We start from the raw sequence: 19703 nt of genomic DNA on the forward strand, positions 1-19703 counted from the left end.
AATTTAGTTTTCTAAATATTCTTGTCTATTAAAATTTCTTATGGCTGCAATCCCGCTATCGGGATCGATATGACAACAGCCAGTGAAAGTGCAGGGCGCCACATTCAAACAACAGAAATCTCATAATTAAAATTCCTCAAACATACATGTGTCATATATCATTTTAAAGGTAATCTTGTTGTTAATCCCACCAAAGTGTCCGATTTCAAATATGCTTTTCAGCGAAAGCACTACAAACGATTATGTTAGGTCACCACCAAACCACAATAAGCACAGCCATTTTTCCAGCTAAAGATAACAGTCAGAAAAAGCAGAAATAGAGATAGAATTAATCACTAACCTTTGATTATCTTCATCAGATGACACTCATAGGACTTTATGTTACACAATACATGCATGTTTTGTTTGATAAAGTTCATATTTATATAAAAAAATCTGAGTTTACATTGGCGCTTTACATTTACTAGTTCCAAAAACATCAAGTGATTTTGCATAGCCACATCGTTTCAACAGAAATACTCATCATAAATGTAGATGATAATACAAGTTATACACATGGAATTATAGATATACCTCTCCTTAATGCAACCGCTGTGTCAGATTTCAAAAAACCTTACGGAAAAAGCAAATCATGCAATAATCTGAGACGGAGCTCAGAACAATAGCAAAATTAGCCGCCATGTTGGGGTCAACAGAAACCAGAAAATACATGATAAATGTTTCCTTACCTTTGATGAACTTCATCAGAATGCAGTCCTAGGAATCCCAGGTCCACAATAAATGCTTGATTTGTTCGATAATGTCCGTTATTTATGTCCAATTAGTTACTTTGGTTAGCGCGTTTGGTAAACAATTCCAAAGTCACAAAGCGCGTCCACTATAACGTGACGAAATGTCCAAAAGTTCCATAACAGTCAGTAGAAACATGTCAAACGATGTACTGAAACAATCTTTAGAATGTTGTTAACATACATCTTGATTAACGTTCCAACCGGAGAATTAGATTGACTTCAGTTGAGCGATGGAACGGAGATGCCTATCACGTGAACGCGCGTGGTCAAAGCATGGTCAGCTCGTGGCAGTGGTGACTAATTCCTGTCTCCTTCGGCCCCCCTTCACATTAGAGTCATCAGACAAAGTTCTATTGACTGTTGACATCTAGTGGAAGCCGTAGGAAGCGAAAACTCATCAATATCTCGCTGTAATTTCAATGAGAGCTTGGTTGAAAATCTAGCACCCTCAGAAAAAATCCAAACAGGAAGTGGAACTTCTCAGGTTTTTGCCTGCCATATGAGTTCTGTTATACTCACAGACATAATTCAAACAGTTTTAGAAACTTCAGAGTGTTTTCTATCCAATACTAATAATAATATGCAAATATTAGCAACTATGACTGAGGAGCAGGCCGTTTCCTCTGGGCACCTCTGTGCACCTTTCATCCAAGCTACTCAATACTGCCCCTGCAGCCATAAGAAAAAGTATAAACAGTTTTGCAAATATAGCCAAATGTAAATTCAGTCAAGGCTTTAGGATTAATCAAACAATTTGTCTCTTCTTAGAAATATGTTGCATAACTCTGTTATTAAACTGTCCTTCTCTCTTGCATGTGCCCAGGAGTTCAAAGCTCCACAGAAAGTGATGTGGAATCAAACAGTCAAGAAAGCATTCTGGGTAAGTATCCTTTTCTCGCTGTCTTTTCTTACACATATGAAAACAGAGCTGTGCACATTTTCTTAGACAGAACAATAATGTGGTCCAAGAGCTAATAACCTCTCCCGATGTCATCATGTCACCAAATAGTGGGGCGATTATGGCAGGCAGCAGTGGGTATGGCTTCTGGAGTGGCCGTGTTCCTGGTAGTATTGAGAGCTGTCTGTCTCTGCAGGAGGACCAGTGAGTACATTTGATTCTGCGTAACAAATCATTTTTCAAATTTACCCTGCGGACATTAATGTAAGTGCCTTTGGCAACTCCAAAGTGCCTTTGGCAACTCCTTTTGATGATATTGTATAGGTTAGACTATATTCAATTTAATTAATTTAGCCTCATTTAATTTTCAGAGAAAACCAATTCTCAGAGGTAAGAATTCCCCTTGTGAATATGATGCAGATTGTATCAACCTTTACATTTAACATTACATTTAAGTCATTTAGCAGACGCTCTTATCCAGAGCGACTTACAAATTGGATCTATCAACCTTTAGTTCTGTATTGTCCATGATGAGATGTTCTTACCACAACCTTCTTATACTTTTATGTTGTACAGACCTACATCCAGACAGGATGATCACAGCCAATGTATGTTCCAAACAAAATACATCAAACATAGACACACATACAACTTACATAACTATATACACTCATGTACAAACACTATAATCCCATTTTCATTGTGTTTCTGTTGTAGATGATTTGGTGTCTAAGGGAGCGGTGAGCAGCAGAGTCATGGTGAGTATTCTACATTACAGTGGTATCTGTACACATATACCCCTCTGACAGAGGAGGCTGGTGGGATGAGTTATAGGAGGACAGGCTCATTGTAATGGCTGGAATGGAATTAATGGAACGGAGTCAAACAAATCAAACACATCAAAACTACGTGTTCGACTCCATTCTATTCATTCCATTTCAACGATTACAATGAGACCATGTACTCCCTCTCTCTCTACTACAGGTGGATTCAGGAGATGCTGGAATCGATTCTCAGATCACTTATGTACTGTCCACGTTCATGCCCTCAGGTTTGTCCCTCAGAACTCAGAACCATCTGCAAGTGCACAGCTACTGTACATGCTTAAACTTTGGGCCTAACCATATCAACCATATCAAAACGCATATATGACACTTAAAACAGAAATGAATGTGTCCGAGCATCAGCAGCGTGAGAATAGAGCTGTAGATCTGCAGGGTGGTTTGAGTCAGGAGGAGAAGTGTGAAGTGACATCAAGCCCTGTTACTTGCACTTCTTCTGTTTGGCTGTTACTAACGCAATAGGGCAAACTCGACTAAGTAACACACATGCAATGTAGACATGTAAAATACACATGACCCCCCTCAAACACACACTCATACATACATACATACACAACCTTTTACTCATGGAATTGTCTCTCTCTGTGATGTGCAAGTCCCGTTGATGTGGATACACAGGCATTTGCAAATGAACATGTAAGTACAGCACAAATAATTGCATGGAGTATAGATATATCGTTGTACAGTTCATTGTATCATATTGTTATATTATTATATGTAGCACTGTTTTCACAGACAGACTGACTAGAGGATTAAAGTATCTCTCACTCTCTCTCTCTTTCTCTCTCTCTCTCTCTCTCTCTCTCTCTCTCTCTCTCTCTCTCCCTCTCTCTCTCACTTCTGACAACACTTTAGGGGCTCCCGAGTTGCACTGCATCTCAGTGCTAGAGGTGTCACAACAGACACCCTGGTTCAAATCCAGGCTGTTTCACACCAGGCCGTGATTGGGAGTCCCATAGGGCGGCATACAATTGTCCGGGTTTGGCCGGTGTAGGCAGTCATTGTAAATAAGAATTTGTTCTTAACTGACTTGCCTAGTTAAATAAAGGTTAAATAAACGTTTAAAAAGTCACTCTCACCGTGTTTTATGACTTTCAGTTTAAGATTGGTACCATGTATACAGCTCAATCCCCGACAGACCAGCAACCTCAGCCCAGCCGGATGGGTTGTACAGTCTTCTGCAGACACACTGAAACTACACCTCTATGTCTCACACATCTCACACAAATACATTCTTTCTCATATGATATCCTTTGTTTATCACACATCCAGTTACTGTAAATAAGTTGCTTAAGATATTTATACTGTATTACACATGTTCAACTGGTTTCTGTTACATGTCTATCCATAATATCTGTTATTGTGTTAATATTTCTATTTTGGAGTTTTTGGAGGAGCCCGGGGCATACTCTCCTTTGAGCATTTTTCTTGTTTCTTCCCCCTAGTAAATGCCAAATCTACTGTATTTATGTCTATTATTTCACCTCTGTGATACCTCCTTCCATAACAGTTGGAAACAATTCATTTCCTATTGAGCAAAACATAATCCAAAACATAACCAAAACAAACCGCAAATGTATCCAACAGGTTAAAAAAAAGAGTCAATAAGTATTCAACCCCTTTGTTATGGAAAGCCTAAATAAGTCCAGGAGTAGAAATGTGCTTAACAAGTCACACATTAAGTTGCATGAACTCACTCTGTGTGCAATAATAGTGTTTAACATGATTTTTAATGACCTCATCTCTGTACCCCGCACATACAACTATCTGTAAGGTCGGTCCGTCAAGCAGTGAATTTCAAATACAGATTCAACCACAAAGACCAGGGAGGTTGTCTAATGCCTCATATAGAAGGACACTTATTGGTAGATGTGGGAAAAAAAGAAGAAGCAGCCATTGAATATCCATTTGAGAATGGTGAAGGTATTAATTACACTTTGGATACTGGCATCATTCCTAACTTAGTTGCCGGAGAGGAAGAAACCCGCTCAGAGATTTCACCATGAGCCCAATCATGACTTTAAAACAGTTACAGAGTTTAATGGCTGTGATAGGAGAAAACTGAGGATAGTTCAACAACATTGTAGTTAACCCACAATACTAACCTAAATGACGGAGTGAAAAGAAGGAAGCTTGTACCTGTTTGCAACAAGGCACTAAAGTAATTCTGCAAAAAATGTGGCAAAGCAATTCACTCTTATGTCCTGAATACAAAATGTTATTTTTGGGGCAAATCGAATACAACACGTTACTGAGTACCACTCCATAATTTCAAGCACAGTGGTGGCAGCATCATGTTATGGGTATACTTGTAATCATTAAGGACTGGGGAGTTTTTCAGGATAGAAAATTAACAGAATGGAGCTAAACATAGGCAAAGTCCTAGAGGGAAACCTGGTCAAGTCTGCTTTCCACCAGACACTGGGAGATGAATTCACCTTTCTGTAGGATATTAACCTAAAACACAAGGCTAAATCTACACTGGAGTTGCTTACCAAGAAGACAGTGAAAGGCAGAGTTACAGTTTTGAGATAAATCTACTTGAAAATCTATGGCAAGATCTGAAACGGTTGTTTGGCAATGATCAACAACCAATTGGACGGAGCTTGAAGACATTTGAAAAGAATAATGGGCAAATGTTGCACAATCCAGGTGTGGAAAGCTCTTAGAGACCCAGATAGACTCACAGCTGTAATCGCTACCAAAGGTGCTTCTACAAAGTATTGACTCAGGGGTGTAAAAACTTATCAAAATGAGATATTTCTCTATTTCATTTTCTATGTTTTCAGTTTGTCATATTGGGGTATTGTGTGTAGATGGGTGAGACATGTTTTTTAAAATACATTTTGAATTTAGGCTGTAACAGAATAATAATAATAATAAGTCAAGGGGAATGAAAACTTTATGAAAATATCCTCAAATAAAGGGGAAATTCTGTACTGTCTCTTTAATGAAAACATTCTATCTCAAATCTAAAATACTGGAGAAAAGAGCCAAATATATTTTTTGGACTTCACTGTCCACATGCATATGGAGGGGAGTGTATGACCGATAAATTATTCTGATTATTCAGATACCCTTACCTCTGCAACATTAGCTCACGCTTGCTGTATGAGTCTGGGGTTTAGGTTTCTGCTCTCTGTGGTTTTGTAGTGAAAAAGCTCCACATCTACTTCTCTATTCAAACAATCCTCTGACTCAGTCACACACCTTACTGTGAAGTCAGACTAACAGTATGTAGCTGTCTGACAAATGGCTTTGTTCATCCCTGATATGGCTGGTCATCTGTTCTTGGTCGTCCTTCTTTTTGGTGAGTTATTTCTACATTTCTACAGTTTCATCATCTGTTTGTGCTACAGGATATTCCTCTCCTTCTCTCCCCTCTTTTAGTCTTTTACTTTAGGAACTCTTGATATTTCTGAATCTCATGACTATGATGAGTGTCTTGTATCTTATTCCATTAATCATCTTATTTATTTCTCTCTATCTTTATTTTACATTTTGTTCAGAAAATAATGACCATTGCTTGATCCCCATTAATGCATTACAGTAGATTATGCTACTTTACCAACTTGTGTGAAGTGTTCAGGTATCTCATGTAGAATTTGTTTTTTTAGAATGTCAGACGATAACATATTTTATCATTTCTAGATACCTTCCAATCCATCAAAGCCCAAGGTCAGTATCATAATTATGAGTTTTTAGTTACCCTGGAAAAATATAATAATAATCATGGTATTTACTCTTATCATTCAAACATAACATAACATTAGCTGATAGCGTATCCATCTGACACTATGAATTCAACAGGAATGACTGATAAATGATTAATACAACACAGTGCTGAAGGTTGGCAGTTTAAATCCGTATACAGTGAACCTACTTCTGTCCAAATTCAGGGTAAAACAAATGTCTATAGCTGTAAACACTGCAAACACTGTACTGCTCAATTGGTCTTCTACAAATACGTTATTATTGTCTTTTGTAAAGAGCCGTTGCATGAAGCAATATATTATATCCCCATTATTTCCCATACTATCGCTGGGAATTATTCTCAAAGATCTGGGGTCTGAAAAAACTAAGTGTGATTGTTTTATGTTTAACGGCTGACAGTACATTTCCCAAACCAGTAACAAAATGCTCAGTTCCTCTGTCCTCTCAGATCTTCCTCAACACAGTCTGGAATATTTTTACGTATGTTGTAATAAGCCATTACTTAAAACAATATATATTTCACATACTATCATTATATGAACGAATGGACCTTATTATCAAAATCCTTTAGTCTCAATAAACATGAAGATAAATGTTTTTAGACATTAAATGTTGATAGATTTACTTGATTTTATAATAGACATGCATATTTAAATCCAATTCAATGGTTGTCAGTAAATTTCTCAAAACAAGTCAAACATTTGAAATACTCCTCTCTTCTGATCTTACAGGCCCTCCTCTTCCCAGGTTGACAGTGAGTCCTGCAGTCATCAGAGAGAGAGACTTAGTTCAGCTGAGCTGTGTGACTCCTCCATCCATCTCCGTGTCTCAGTGTTATCTCTTCACTGAGAAGGGAGACATCAAACCATCCTGTCGGCAGACACTCACAGGGACTGAGCTGCTCTCGTGGTCAGATCAACATTCACCTGCTGTGGTCAACGTGAGATGTTACTACTATGCTGTAGGGAGTTATAACCAATCCTCTCACAGTGATCCTGTCTCGGTCACTGTCGAAGGTAAGCAGGTTATTTACATAATTGTAAACATGACCCTCCTTTTATATCTTACCATATTCTGCGCTTATGCACTTTTAGATTTTAGGGTTTATTTCATGCAATGTATTTTAGCAAACTGTTGAAAGTGGTTTACTTCCAATTTCTGATATTACAGACCTCCCTCAGCCCAGGCTGACAGTGATTTCTACAGTCATCAGAGAGAGAGACTCAGTTCAGCTGAGCTGTGACTCTCCTCCATCTGTCTCTGTGTCTCAGTGTTACTTCTACACAGAAGGGAGAGATCCTAAACCCTCACCCTGTACGAGGTCACTCACGGGGGCTGAGCTGCTCTCGTGGGCAGGTGAACGTTTATCTGCTGAGGTCAAACTGAGATGTTTTTACACAGTAGAGACTCACTATCCATCAACGCACAGTCATCCTGCGCCTATCACTATTCTTGGTAAAATAGTATTATTATTATGAATACACTGATCTGATTGGCTCACTGTAATCAGATTGGAATATGTAATGTCATGCTAACATATACAGACTATTTAGTTCTTACTCTTTTCGTTATCTAGTACAGAAAGAGGTGTGTATTCTCATTAACCTACAGTATGGACAGTTATTGATGTGTTCTCCTCACAGGTAAACTGCAGAAACCAGACATTAGTGTCAATGACGAATCTTCTCATGACATCACCATTATTTGTGTACTTCCTGAGTCTGTCAGTGATGGTCATAGCTGTAACCTGTACACTGGAGACCAGCCTCAGGCCTACAAAGAGGCTTGGGTCAGGAGATTTAACGCAACATTATCCAAACTATTCTGTACCTTCCGTGTCACTAAGAATGATCTGTTCAGGCATCTGCAGTTGGAGAAAGATGTGAGCTGTGACTATAGAGTGAACACAGGATCACACTCTCTGTCTCCCCGCAGTGATCAATACATTATTACAGGTAAGATACTTACATAAAAATACAGAAATATGTATGAAATACATATATACTGTATGTACAATTTTTCAGTGCAGGTTTATTAGTATGGGCAAAAAGTTGTTGAATAAACATTGTTTATACCTCTTTTTAACAAAAAACATGTTTTTTCCTTCTGATGGCATTAAATCAACGTGGAAAATGTATTGGATTTGCCAAAATAATTTTGGGAATGTTGGTCTTTTTTTCACCCAACATTGAACCTAAATCCAATGACATGGATGAAATGTTGTTGATTTCACTTTGAATTCACATTAGTTGACAACTCAATCAAATGTAAATCAAAACGAGGTGTGGAACTGACGTCTATGCCCATTGGGCAAATGCTTAATTTATTGCTAACTTACGTATTTTGAACAAATGAATTAATTTTAATTCATGTTTTTAAATCACAGTCCAAGTTAATTCAAAATAGTTATACAAATCACAAGTCCATGTCATGCTTATGACCATCATGATTTGAACTTGCATAGTGAAAGACTGCGGGCTCTACAATATATTGTTATGTGCAGAATAGTCTGCCTTGTAGTTCATTAAGTCGTTGTCCTCTCCCAACAGGTCAGAAACCAAATATTACAGTCAGTCTGAAAGAGAACCTCATCATCACCTGTTTAATTCCTGGCTCTGTCAGTAATGACACCACCTGTAACCTGTATGTTGGAGAGCAGAGTAAGAGTCTTTTTAGAGCACACGTCAGGAAGAAGAAACACACAGATTCCCAATGCTGGTTCTGTCAATTCTCTGTGGACGAGAATGATCTTATTAGAAGTCTACAGTCAGTGAGGAGTAAGGAGGTGAGCTGTGACTACAGCGTGAGCTCAGGACCAAACTCTCTCTCACCACGCAGTGATGGGTACAGCTTTACAGGTGAGTCATTATCTATACAGTAAGAATCTATCAGTGCTGCAGGTCTTCATGATCTGACTACCCATTGATTTGTTTAATATGACTATATTAATTCTGACCCCCCCCCCCCCCCCCACTAACTCAATCACTCACTCATCTTTGCTCGCTCCTTGGAGCACAGCACTTTGACATATGGATCTCCACACTGTCTTATTCTGGGCCAGGTCCCAGGCTGATCTGGTGTTGAGTCCCAGGTTGTGTAGTTTAAATTCTTTGTTGAACTGGTTCAGTGTTTAGATCGTATCTATGCACTGTTAGGCTTCTGCTGTTAGATACATGGTGACCTTATTCTAGGAAGCTGATAACAACAATCAACACCGTATCTGTCCTGAAAGACTTTATCACCTTATGAATTGGTCTTATCATCTCTATAATGAGGAGAAATATAATCTACCAGGGCTAGAAGCAATCTGTCCGTAGTAATTTTTACAGTCCTACTTTGCCCACATTGAAAAGACAAATCATAAAGGTATTTCAAAAGGCCAACAACACCATGATAATCATTAATACGATCATGAATAAAATGCTAATTTCATTAATATGTGTTTTCTCAGTGGATTTGACTCCAGGTCCTAGATCTACTTTGCCTCCCAGCACGACAGTGAGTCCTACAGAAGGTGTGTTGGGCCTCTAAATGACCATCTCTGCAAATACCAATTATACAGTCAATAGTTTAGATTACGGGCCTGTAAAATTAAGAGACCAACATTATGTAATACCTTATTCTTGTGTAATTATATTGCTTCCCACTAGTTTCGACTGTTACTTCTACTTTGACCCCAGACACCACAGTGAGATCAACTACCAGTAAGTAGGCCCACTCATTTTAACTTACATGTATATTTTTGTTACCATTAATTCACTAAAGCTCCATCGGATTTATGAATTGACCCACTCATAGCTGCTTGTAATTTCAGTCCAGATTTGTGTACTTTTAGTCCATCTGATTTGTAGGTAATGTGTAGTGTACTTCTCTCTTTATGCTTATTGAATGACCTTAGATATTAAATTAATTTACGTGTTCTTGTGTAATCTCTTCTCACTAGGTTTGACCTCTCCTTTGACCCCCAGCACGGCAGTAAATCCTACATCAGGTGTGTTGGTCATCTTTCTCTAGTTAGCAGAAAGGACCTAAACAAATAGGCTAGATTTATTTTACTCAGGTTTTTACTCCTAATTTCCCCTGATTAAAAAAATTGGTTTATATCTCATTAATTAAATCAACTCATTTAAATACCTTCATTTTTGTATAATCAGATCCAATGACTTTGCTTTGCAGCAGGTTCAACTACTAGTTCTACTTTGACAACTGACACCCCAAAGAGTCCACATGATTTTAGTTTAGTGGCGTAATAAGTTGTGTTGTGTGTTACCTGTTATTAAACACTCTCTCTCTTGCGTGTTCCCAGGAGGTCAAAGCTCCACAGAAAGCGTTCTGGGTAAGCATCCATCTCTAGCTGACTACCTGTCTTTTCTCAGACAAATTAGACATTTACAGGAAGGAAGTGGAGTTTACAATAAAAAATATTCTATATTATTCTCAGAAAATAAAATGTCTATCTCCAACTCCTTTACCATGTAGGTCCATTGCTTGTTCAAGAGGTGTTGATATCTGATAGAGTTTTGCATAATACATCCCATGCCTCAATTGTATTTGCCCGAGCTTTGTTTATCATGGCCGCTGATCGCTCTATAGGAACAATATCTTGAAAATATAATAACCGTGTTTGAGGCAAGAGGGTTGTAGGGGTAATCCACTAAGGATAACCTTTTTTGCTGTTGTTAACCCAGCATTAATGATTATTTTCTGAACCAGTTATCATTCAACAAAAATAAAGGTGGATCTTCACAGGGAAACACATTTTTGTAAGGAAATCTGGAACATGTGACCAGAACTGGGACACCACAGGACATTCCCAAAACATTAGTGTTACAACAGTATTCATACAGCATCTCTCACATATTGGAGTAAGAATCAGCTTCATCTTAAAACATTTAATGGTGTTGCATAACTTCTATGTATAAGCTTATAATGTATAAGCTGGTGTGCTGGGTTTTTAGAGGTAACAAATACATTTTCCTAAATGGTATCCCAGTTCAGGTCAGGCCCCAATCCCTGCATTTCAGGGTTCCATACTAGAGGGACACCCAATGTAGAGCATTTAACAGACAGCAGGCAATCATAAGTGGCAGAGACCATTCTAGAAGTTAATGAAGGGAATATCCATGTAAGCATTATGTGGGATGTTAACAGGGCATCCCATGGTACACCATAAGCTTTTAAGGCTCTGGGTTTTAACAATAATATTCCAAATTATGAAATTGTGAGCATTTAATCTTTCTACTGACTGAGTTGTGTTGTTCTCTAACAGAAATAATGAATACCTTTCTTTCTATTTGTGTAATCAGATACAGAATTGACTTGTATTACTTTCCAGCAGTTTCGACTGTTACTTCTACTTTGACCCCTGACATCACAGTGAAACCAACTAGTAAGTATCCCTTACTTTACAATTACATGTTTAGTTCACTCTAATTCACTAAAGCTCCAACAGGTTTACTCATAGACTTATTCATGGCTGCTTGTACGGTCACTCTACTTTGTTGTACTTTTCTTAGATATGAATGGCCCCCGGAGGGGATGGCTGCCGTTTTACGGGTTCCTAACCAATTGTGTCATTCTGGGTGTTTTTTTTGTTGCGTTGTTTGTAACTTGTTTTGTACATAATGTTTCTGCCACCGTCTCTTATGACCAAAAAGAGTTTCTGGACAATAAGAACAGCGATTACTCACTGGGCGAAGATTTTTTCTTTAATGAATTGAAGGAGAAAGATCATTCACATGAAGAGGAGACGCCGATACAGGGGCCGCAGATCCTGATGCTTGGTGAGATTTCATCTGCAAGTCAATAATCCTGCTTTACCATCCATATCTTATGTTTCACTGAGTCATGGCTGAACAAGAACATGGATCATATACAGTTGGCTGAGTTTTCCGTGCATCGGCAAGACAGAACAATAAACCTCCAGTAAGACGACGGCTGGTGGTCTGTGTCTATTTGTCAATAACAACTGGTGTGCAATCTCTAATATTAAGGAAGTCTAGAGGTTTTCCTCGTCTGAGGTAGAATATCTCATGATAAGCTGTAGACCACACTATTTACCAAGAATGCTCATCCAGAAGCAGCGCTCCTAGTGGTAAAATATTTTACCTAATTTCTACCAGTATGTCAAATGTGCAAACAGAGGGAAAAAAACCTCTAGAACACCTTTACTCCACACACAGATATGCATACAAATAGCTCCCTCGCCCTCCATTTGGCAAATCTGACCATAATTCTATCCTCCTGATTCCTGCTAACAAGTAAAAACGCAAGCAGGACTTACCAGTGACTCACTCATTACGGAAGTGGTCAGATGACACGCATACTAAGCTACAGGACTGTTTCGCTAGCACAGACTGGAATATGTTTTGGGATTCATCCGATGGCATTGAGGAGTACACCACATCAGTCACCGACTTCATCTGAACGTACATATGCCAACCAGAAGCCATGGATTACAGGCACCATCCGCACTGAGCAAAAAGCTAGAGCTGCCGCTTTCAAGGAGTGGGACACTATTCCGGATGCTTATAAGAAATCCCGCTATGCCCTCAGACGAACCATCAAACTGGCAAAGCATTAATACAGGGCTAATATTAAATCCTACTACACTGGCTCTGACACTCGTCGGATGTGGCAGGGCTTGCAAACTATTACGGATTACAAAGGAAACCCAACCGTGAGCTACCCAGTGATGAAAGCCTACCAAACGAGCTAAATGTCTTCTATGCTTGCTTCAAGGCAAGCAACACTGAACCATGCATGAGATCACCAGCTGTTTCGGACGACTGTGAGATGACGCTCTCCATAGCAGATATAGTTGTCTTATATACTGTCTTATATACTGCTTAAACAGACAAGTTATATTTGCAAGATTTAGCTTATTCATTATTCATAATTAATTCATCATTAACGTTTGGTTCATGCATGTGACCAATCAATATCTCACTAGGCTTCTTCTCTTCAAGCTGAGACCTTGAAACTGAGACACACCATTCGGTCTTCAAAACAATGTTCTTGGCGTACTGCCAAATTGCTTCTACTGATCGTGCATGGGAGGAATCCTCACTATCAATGAGTCACTTGCATGAACCAAGTCCAATTGGTTATTAGAAAAGCACAAACATAACATTTTCCTTCACAGACTCAAATGTAAAATGCGTATCTAACTAGCTGTCTTTTCTCACATATATGAAAACAGAAACATTTACCAAGACTAATAATAAAGTGGTATTCTAACTCTTGTCTACCATTGAAGTATTTACATTTGGATTAAGAGCTAATGACCTCTTCTGATGACATCATGTCACCAAACAGCGGTGCAATTATGGCAGGCGGCAGTGGGTCTGGCTTCTGGAGTGGGTGTGTTCTTGATGGGATTGACAGCTGTCAGTCTCTGCAGGAGGACCAGTGAGTACTTCTGATTCTGCATAACAAATCATGTGCAAACATTTTCCTTCTCATATTAATGTAAGTGCCTTTGACATGGGTTAATCTTTCAACTCCTTTTGGTGATTTTGTGTAGTGTAGGCTATATTCAATATCATTCATTTAGCCTCGATTGTTTTTCAGAGAAAACCAATTCTCAGAGGTAAGAATTCCGCTTGTGAATATGATGCAGATTGTATCAACCTTTAGTTCTGTATTGTCCATGATGAGATGTTCTTACCACAACCTTCTTATACTTTTATGTTGTACAGACCTACAGCCAGACAGGATGATCACAGACAATGTATGTTCCAAACAAAATACATAAAGCACTGCACACACTACTAACACAACTACACACATGCATGTACAAACACAAATTCTAATTTCATTTTCATTTTGTTTATGTTGTAGGTGATTTGGTGATGGGAGCTATGAGCAGTGCAGGCATGTTGGATTCAAGGGATGCTGGGATCTATTCTCTCAACGCCTATGTACCGTCCACATTTTTGCCCTCAGGTGAGTTTGTAACAGAATGTCTTCTGTCACTGTCTTCCTGACCTGGGATGTGAATTTGGGACCCTCAGTACAATAACACTTAATCACTCAATGCCAACCATACTAACTTAGATCTTTTAGTCAGAGCATCTTGAAAGCGTGAGAACAGAGCTGCAAGTCTCCAGGGTGGTTTGAGTCAGGAGGAGAAGTGTGATGTGACATCAAGACCTGTTATATTCACCTCTTCTGACCCCCCCCCCAAAAAAACCTCTTACTTGTGTCTTTGTCTCTCTCTGTGAGATGCAGGTCCTGTGCAGCAATCTGCAAATGAAGATGTAAGTACAGCAAAAATAATTACCTTGGATATAGATACATACTGGTTTTCGGACGGACAGACAGACAGTCTGAGGGATAATAAGGATCTTTCTCTCTCTTTCCTCCAGGCTGATTCAGAGAATGCAGGGGTCTACAGCCTGATCACTTCTGTACCATCCACATCTATACCATTAGGTTTGTCTATTTAACTCAATCCCAATGATTCATAACATGTAGGGCTTTTTATAGGACTCAAAGTTGTTTAGGCGTGTATGTTGGTCTGAGGTAGTCATATCAGTAAGCATGAATGTATATAAGTTATACATAAGATAATGTGTTAGAGCATGAGAATAGAGCTGTACGTCTACAGGATGGTTTGAGTCAGGAGGAGAAGTGTGAAGGGACATTAAGTACAGCAAAGTGACACGCAGAACCACACCCACACTGACGCGTGCACACACACACACACACTCACTCACTCACTCACTCACTCACTCACTCACTCACTCACTCACTCACTCACTCACTCAGGCTCCCTCTGCTGTACAGGTCCTTTTGAAGAAAATGGAAAGTCATCTGAAAACGACAATGTAAGTTCAGAATCACCCACTGTGTTTGATGATTGTGAACTGCTCTCAGTTTCAGATTGATGTTACATCCTTTTAAATTACATGACATTTACATTACTGTAGAATTAAAGGACTGAAGTTAAACTGTCTGTTTCGTTTCTCTAGTCTGATACGTACCACGTATACAGCTCAATCCCCGACAGACCAGCAACCTCAGCCCAGCCGGATGGGTTGTACAATCTTCTGCAGACACACTGAAACTACACCACTGGCTCTCTGTATGTCTCACAGAAATTATCTTTCTTTCAGGATGTCCTTTATTTATCACACATCATGTTACTGTAAATAAGTATCTAATACATCTACTGCATTGCCGTTTCTATTTATAAGCGACATACAGTAAGCAGCCACTAGAGGCCCCTCCAGAAAAAAACGTAGCATAGTAAAATAAACAAGATGCAGTTTCGAAATGTGGTTCTGCATCAGCAGTTTTGCTCTTGTTATGTCACTTCTACTTGGTACTCATCCCGGATCACCCTCATCAGTAAAAAAGCTGACTAGCATAGCCTAGCATAGCGCCACAAGTAAATACTAGCATCTAAATATCATGAAATCACAAGTCCAAGACACCAGATGAAAGATACACATCTTGTGAATCCAGCCATCATTTCTGATTTTTAAAATGTTTTACAGGGAAGACACAATATGTATTTCTATTAGCTAACCACGATAGCAAAAGACCCAACTTTTTTTTCTCCACCATTTTTTTACTGCATAGGTAGCTATCACAAATTCGACCAAATAAAGATATAAATAGTCACTAACCAAGAAACAACTTCATCAGATGACAGTCTGATAACATATTTATTGTATAGCATATGTTTTGTTCGAAAAATGTGCATATTTCAGGTATAAATCATAGTTTTACATTGCAGCCACCATCACAACTCTCACCAAAGCAACTAGAATAACTACAGAGAGCAACGTGAATGACCTAAATACTCATCATAAAACATTTATGACAAATACACAGTGTACAGCAAATGAAAGACAAACATCTTGTGAATCCAGCCAATATATCAGATTTTTTAAGTGTTTTACAGTGAAAACACAATATAGCATTATATTAGCTTACTACAATAGCCTACCACACAGCCCCATTCATTCAACATAACGTTGGCGATAGCGAATAATCCAGCAAAAGATATACATTTTTTCACTAACCTTCTCAAACTCCATCAGATGACAGTCCTATAACATCATATTACACAATACATATATGGTTTGTTCGAAAATGTGCATATTTAGCGGCACAAATCGTGGTTTTACAATGTGAATAGTAGCCAAACTGCAAACAAAATGTCGGGAGAAAGCTTGGGAGAGGCACCTAATCTAATCAATAACTAATCATAAACTTGACAAAAAAATACAGGTTGGACAGCAAATTAAAGATACATTAGTTCTTAATGCAACCGCTGTGTTAGACCGCTGTGTTATTTTTAAATTAACGTTACTACGACATACAGCTTACGTTATGGCGAGACCGCGCCGAAATTAATGGCGGAATATTAGTCTACACATTTTCGACAGATATACGAATTAACATCATAAATAGTTCTTACTATTTGATGAGCTTCCATCAGAATCTTGTACAAGTTGTCCTTTGTCCAGAATAATCGTTGCTCGGTTGTAGAAGGTCGTCTTCAACTGTGTAATTAGCAGCAAACGTTAGCCATGTGGCGCATAAGTGGCCAACCCTCCATAACGCAGAACAAAGAAAAAAATGAAAATCGCATTAAACTGATATAAACTGATATAACTCGGTTTAAAATAACTACATTATGATGTTTTTAACACATATATCAAATTAAATCAGAGCCGGAGATATCTAACTTATAAAACGAAAGCTTTTCAGAGCGCGATGGAGAGGTCCTTCCTGCGTCAGGTCAAACCATGAAAAGACCGGTCCTTCCGTTCCAACATCTATTGTTCCGCCTCAGATTTAGCTAGACACCCCATTCCAATTCTCACTGCTTACTGACATCTAGGGGAAGGCGTATGCAGTGCATGTCGACCCATAGATTACATGCAAATTTATAAACTGACCCTGGAACAGAGCCCCCGATTTCAGATTTCTCAGCTCCTGACAGGAAGTTTGCTGCAAAATGAGTTCTGTTTTACTCACAGATATAATTCAAACGGTTTTAGAAACTAGAGAGTGTTTTCTATCCAATAGTAATAATAATATGCATATTGTACGAGCAAGAATTGAGTACGAGGCAGTTTAATTTGGGAACGAATTTTTACAAAGTGAAAACAACGCCCCCCTATTGAGAAAAGGTTATGTCAGTCACTGACAGTCACTCAATTATCCCATGTCAGCTAAGATTTTATAGATTGCTAGGCCCAGTTAGTCTCGCCAGCTATCTAAGCCTTGTAGTAATGGCCAAATTACTGCCCAGGGGCCCTGACCTCCAGGGGGCCCCCAATGATTTTGTTAGTCACTCTCACTCAGATATCAAATGAACATGGCATAAGTCATGGCTAAATGTTTAGAATTGCAGTAAATTAGCTTTAAAACTGAATTTTAATTATTTCAACGACAATGGCACCACGTGTTGAATTTCAGGAAATTTGCTTAATAACTGCAAAGTTCTCTATGACCCATGGCAAAATGAGTAGAATTGCAGGACATTAACTTTAAAGCTCCAAATGTGTCTCTCCGCCGCCACGAGCGGGGCCACTAAAATGTTTTGTCGGCGAGGTGGGCAAATCTCGCTTAGGGCCCCCAAAATGTTTGGAACTGCCGTAATTCACTGTATCACAAATAGACACCTGGCTTGTGTTACATGCCTATCCATAATATCTGTTAATGTGTTAATATTTTTAATTGGGGATTTTGGAGGGGTCCGGGGCATACTCCCCTTTAAACATTTTTTAAGTAAATTCCCAAGTAAATATATAGTGTATTTATATCTATTCTGTCATCTGTGTGATGTCTCCTTCCATAACGGTTTGATACAGTTTACTAAATAAAATATATTTGTGATCAAAATCGATAGATACAGACAATTTAAAACAAATAAATATGTAACATATTCACACATAATGCAAAAAACAGGTAAATTAGGAAATTAAGATAAATTAAGTCATTAAGATCCAAAGTGGTATTGCAAAGACATTTTTCTTGGTGAAATTCATCTTGCGTTGAAATATGCTTATAAAATAATCCAGATGCACCCAAAATATCTGGGGGAAAAGTATCATTTTATTTTAACAATTTTTGCGGCAAAAGTTAGCAAACCCCAAAAGCCTGATCTTACAGCAAAAGTATTGATATTGATATTGCCCACATACTTTGTTACAAGCTACAAAATATAACATTTCGGTTTTACATTTTTTGACATTGTTGGCAACATCAGATAATCAAAACTGAAAAATGTAGATTTCCTAAATGCTATTCAAATCTCCCAATTTCTCCATGTTTACTTGTTAACTTGTTATTTTCTAAGTTCCCAGTTGAATTTCAACTTACTCAGCACCTCAGTCGCTCCTTCAATGTGCAGTGTTGTAGACACATTCTAGCCTTGAAGTCCAATGACTGCGGAGTGGTTTAGATGTAAATGGTGTGAGAACACAACTTCATTACATGTTTGTCCAGTTATAATATGAGCTTACATTCTGTTTCGATGCACACTTGAGCCCAGCGGTCAGGAGGGTCGATTATGCTATGGGGGATGGCTTTGTTTGTTGAAAAGGGGTGGCTCTCCCCTCACCTCCCATATACACTGTACACACTGTACATATATCTTTCTATTGTGTTATTGACTGTACGTTGGTTTATGTGTAACTCTGTTGTTGTTTCTGTCGCTGTTTCTGTCGCACTGCTTTGCTTTATCTTGGCCAGGTTGCAGTTGTAAATGAGAACTTGTTCTCAACTGGCCTACCTGGTTAAATAAATGTGAAATAAAATAAAAAATAAATCCCTCTTCTATAAGACCTTTAAAGGTACAGCAAATACAAATCCTATGTTTTTTTTCTCCATTTGAAATGCTCTCTTCTGTAAAACAAAAAAGTAAGCCGAATAAATTGACTTCGACCATTCCCTCATCTTTGTTAGTATTTTACATGATTTGATCTTGAATATTCAAGATAATGCAAAAACTATGTACTGTTGTCTATGTCACCTTTTTCTGGCCATTTGTGAAGATCAAGGTGCTATTTTCCTTAAATGTTTCTTTCAGTCCATATACAGCGCATTCAGAAAGTATTGACACCTTGACTTTTTCCACATTTTGTTACGTTAAAGCCTTACTCTAAAATTGATTAAATAGTCCCCCCCATTAATATACCTCTACCGACCCCCCCCTCCCGGATCCGGGATCCTCCTCATCAGAAACGCTGACTAGCATAGCCTAGCCTAGCGCCACAGGGAATATCATATAATATAATTTCATGAAATCACAAGTCCAATACAGCAAATGAAAGATAAACATCTTGTGAATCTAGCCAACATGTCCGATTTTTAAAATGTTTTACAGCGAAAACACAACATATATTTATGTTAGCTCACCACAATAGCGCAACACACAACGCCATTTTTTCACCGTAAAGATAGCTTTCACAAAACCAACAAATAGAGATAAAA

The 19703-nt window shown here is 38.5% G+C and overlaps 2 protein-coding genes and 2 long non-coding RNA genes across 4 annotated transcripts in view; all 4 read left to right on the top strand.

Annotated features, from left to right (window-relative positions):
• Window positions 1–1600: 1600 nt before the first annotated feature.
• LOC139564024 (uncharacterized) overlaps window positions 1601–19703 on the top strand; it is a 108276-nt gene continuing 90173 nt past the window's right edge. Inside the window, exons 1-2 of the mRNA XM_071383208.1 lie at window positions 1601–1671; window positions 1801–1893. Of these exons, the coding sequence (XP_071239309.1) occupies window positions 1605–1671; window positions 1801–1893 (160 nt within the window). The 5' untranslated portion in view covers window positions 1601–1604. The remainder of the gene's footprint in view (window positions 1672–1800; window positions 1894–19703) is intronic.
• Window positions 2264–4012, top strand: LOC139550999 (uncharacterized). The gene is made up of 3 exons (XR_011670176.1): window positions 2264–2297; window positions 2407–2447; window positions 2674–4012. It is a non-coding gene; the product is annotated as an uncharacterized lncRNA (long non-coding RNA).
• The window catches only part of LOC139564022 (uncharacterized), a 60761-nt gene continuing 46639 nt past the window's right edge, over window positions 5582–19703 (top strand). Inside the window, exons 1-3 of the mRNA XM_071383181.1 lie at window positions 5582–5841; window positions 6183–6209; window positions 6977–7261. Of these exons, the coding sequence (XP_071239282.1) occupies window positions 5784–5841; window positions 6183–6209; window positions 6977–7261 (370 nt within the window). The 5' untranslated portion in view covers window positions 5582–5783. The remainder of the gene's footprint in view (window positions 5842–6182; window positions 6210–6976; window positions 7262–19703) is intronic.
• On the top strand, window positions 7423–9097 carry LOC139551007 (uncharacterized). Its single transcript, XR_011670177.1, has 3 exons — window positions 7423–7700; window positions 7889–8200; window positions 8795–9097. It is a non-coding gene; the product is annotated as an uncharacterized lncRNA (long non-coding RNA).

This window comes from Salvelinus alpinus, chromosome 2 (assembly GCF_045679555.1).
Source record: "Salvelinus alpinus chromosome 2, SLU_Salpinus.1, whole genome shotgun sequence".
Classification (NCBI taxonomy): domain Eukaryota; kingdom Metazoa; phylum Chordata; class Actinopteri; order Salmoniformes; family Salmonidae; genus Salvelinus; species Salvelinus alpinus.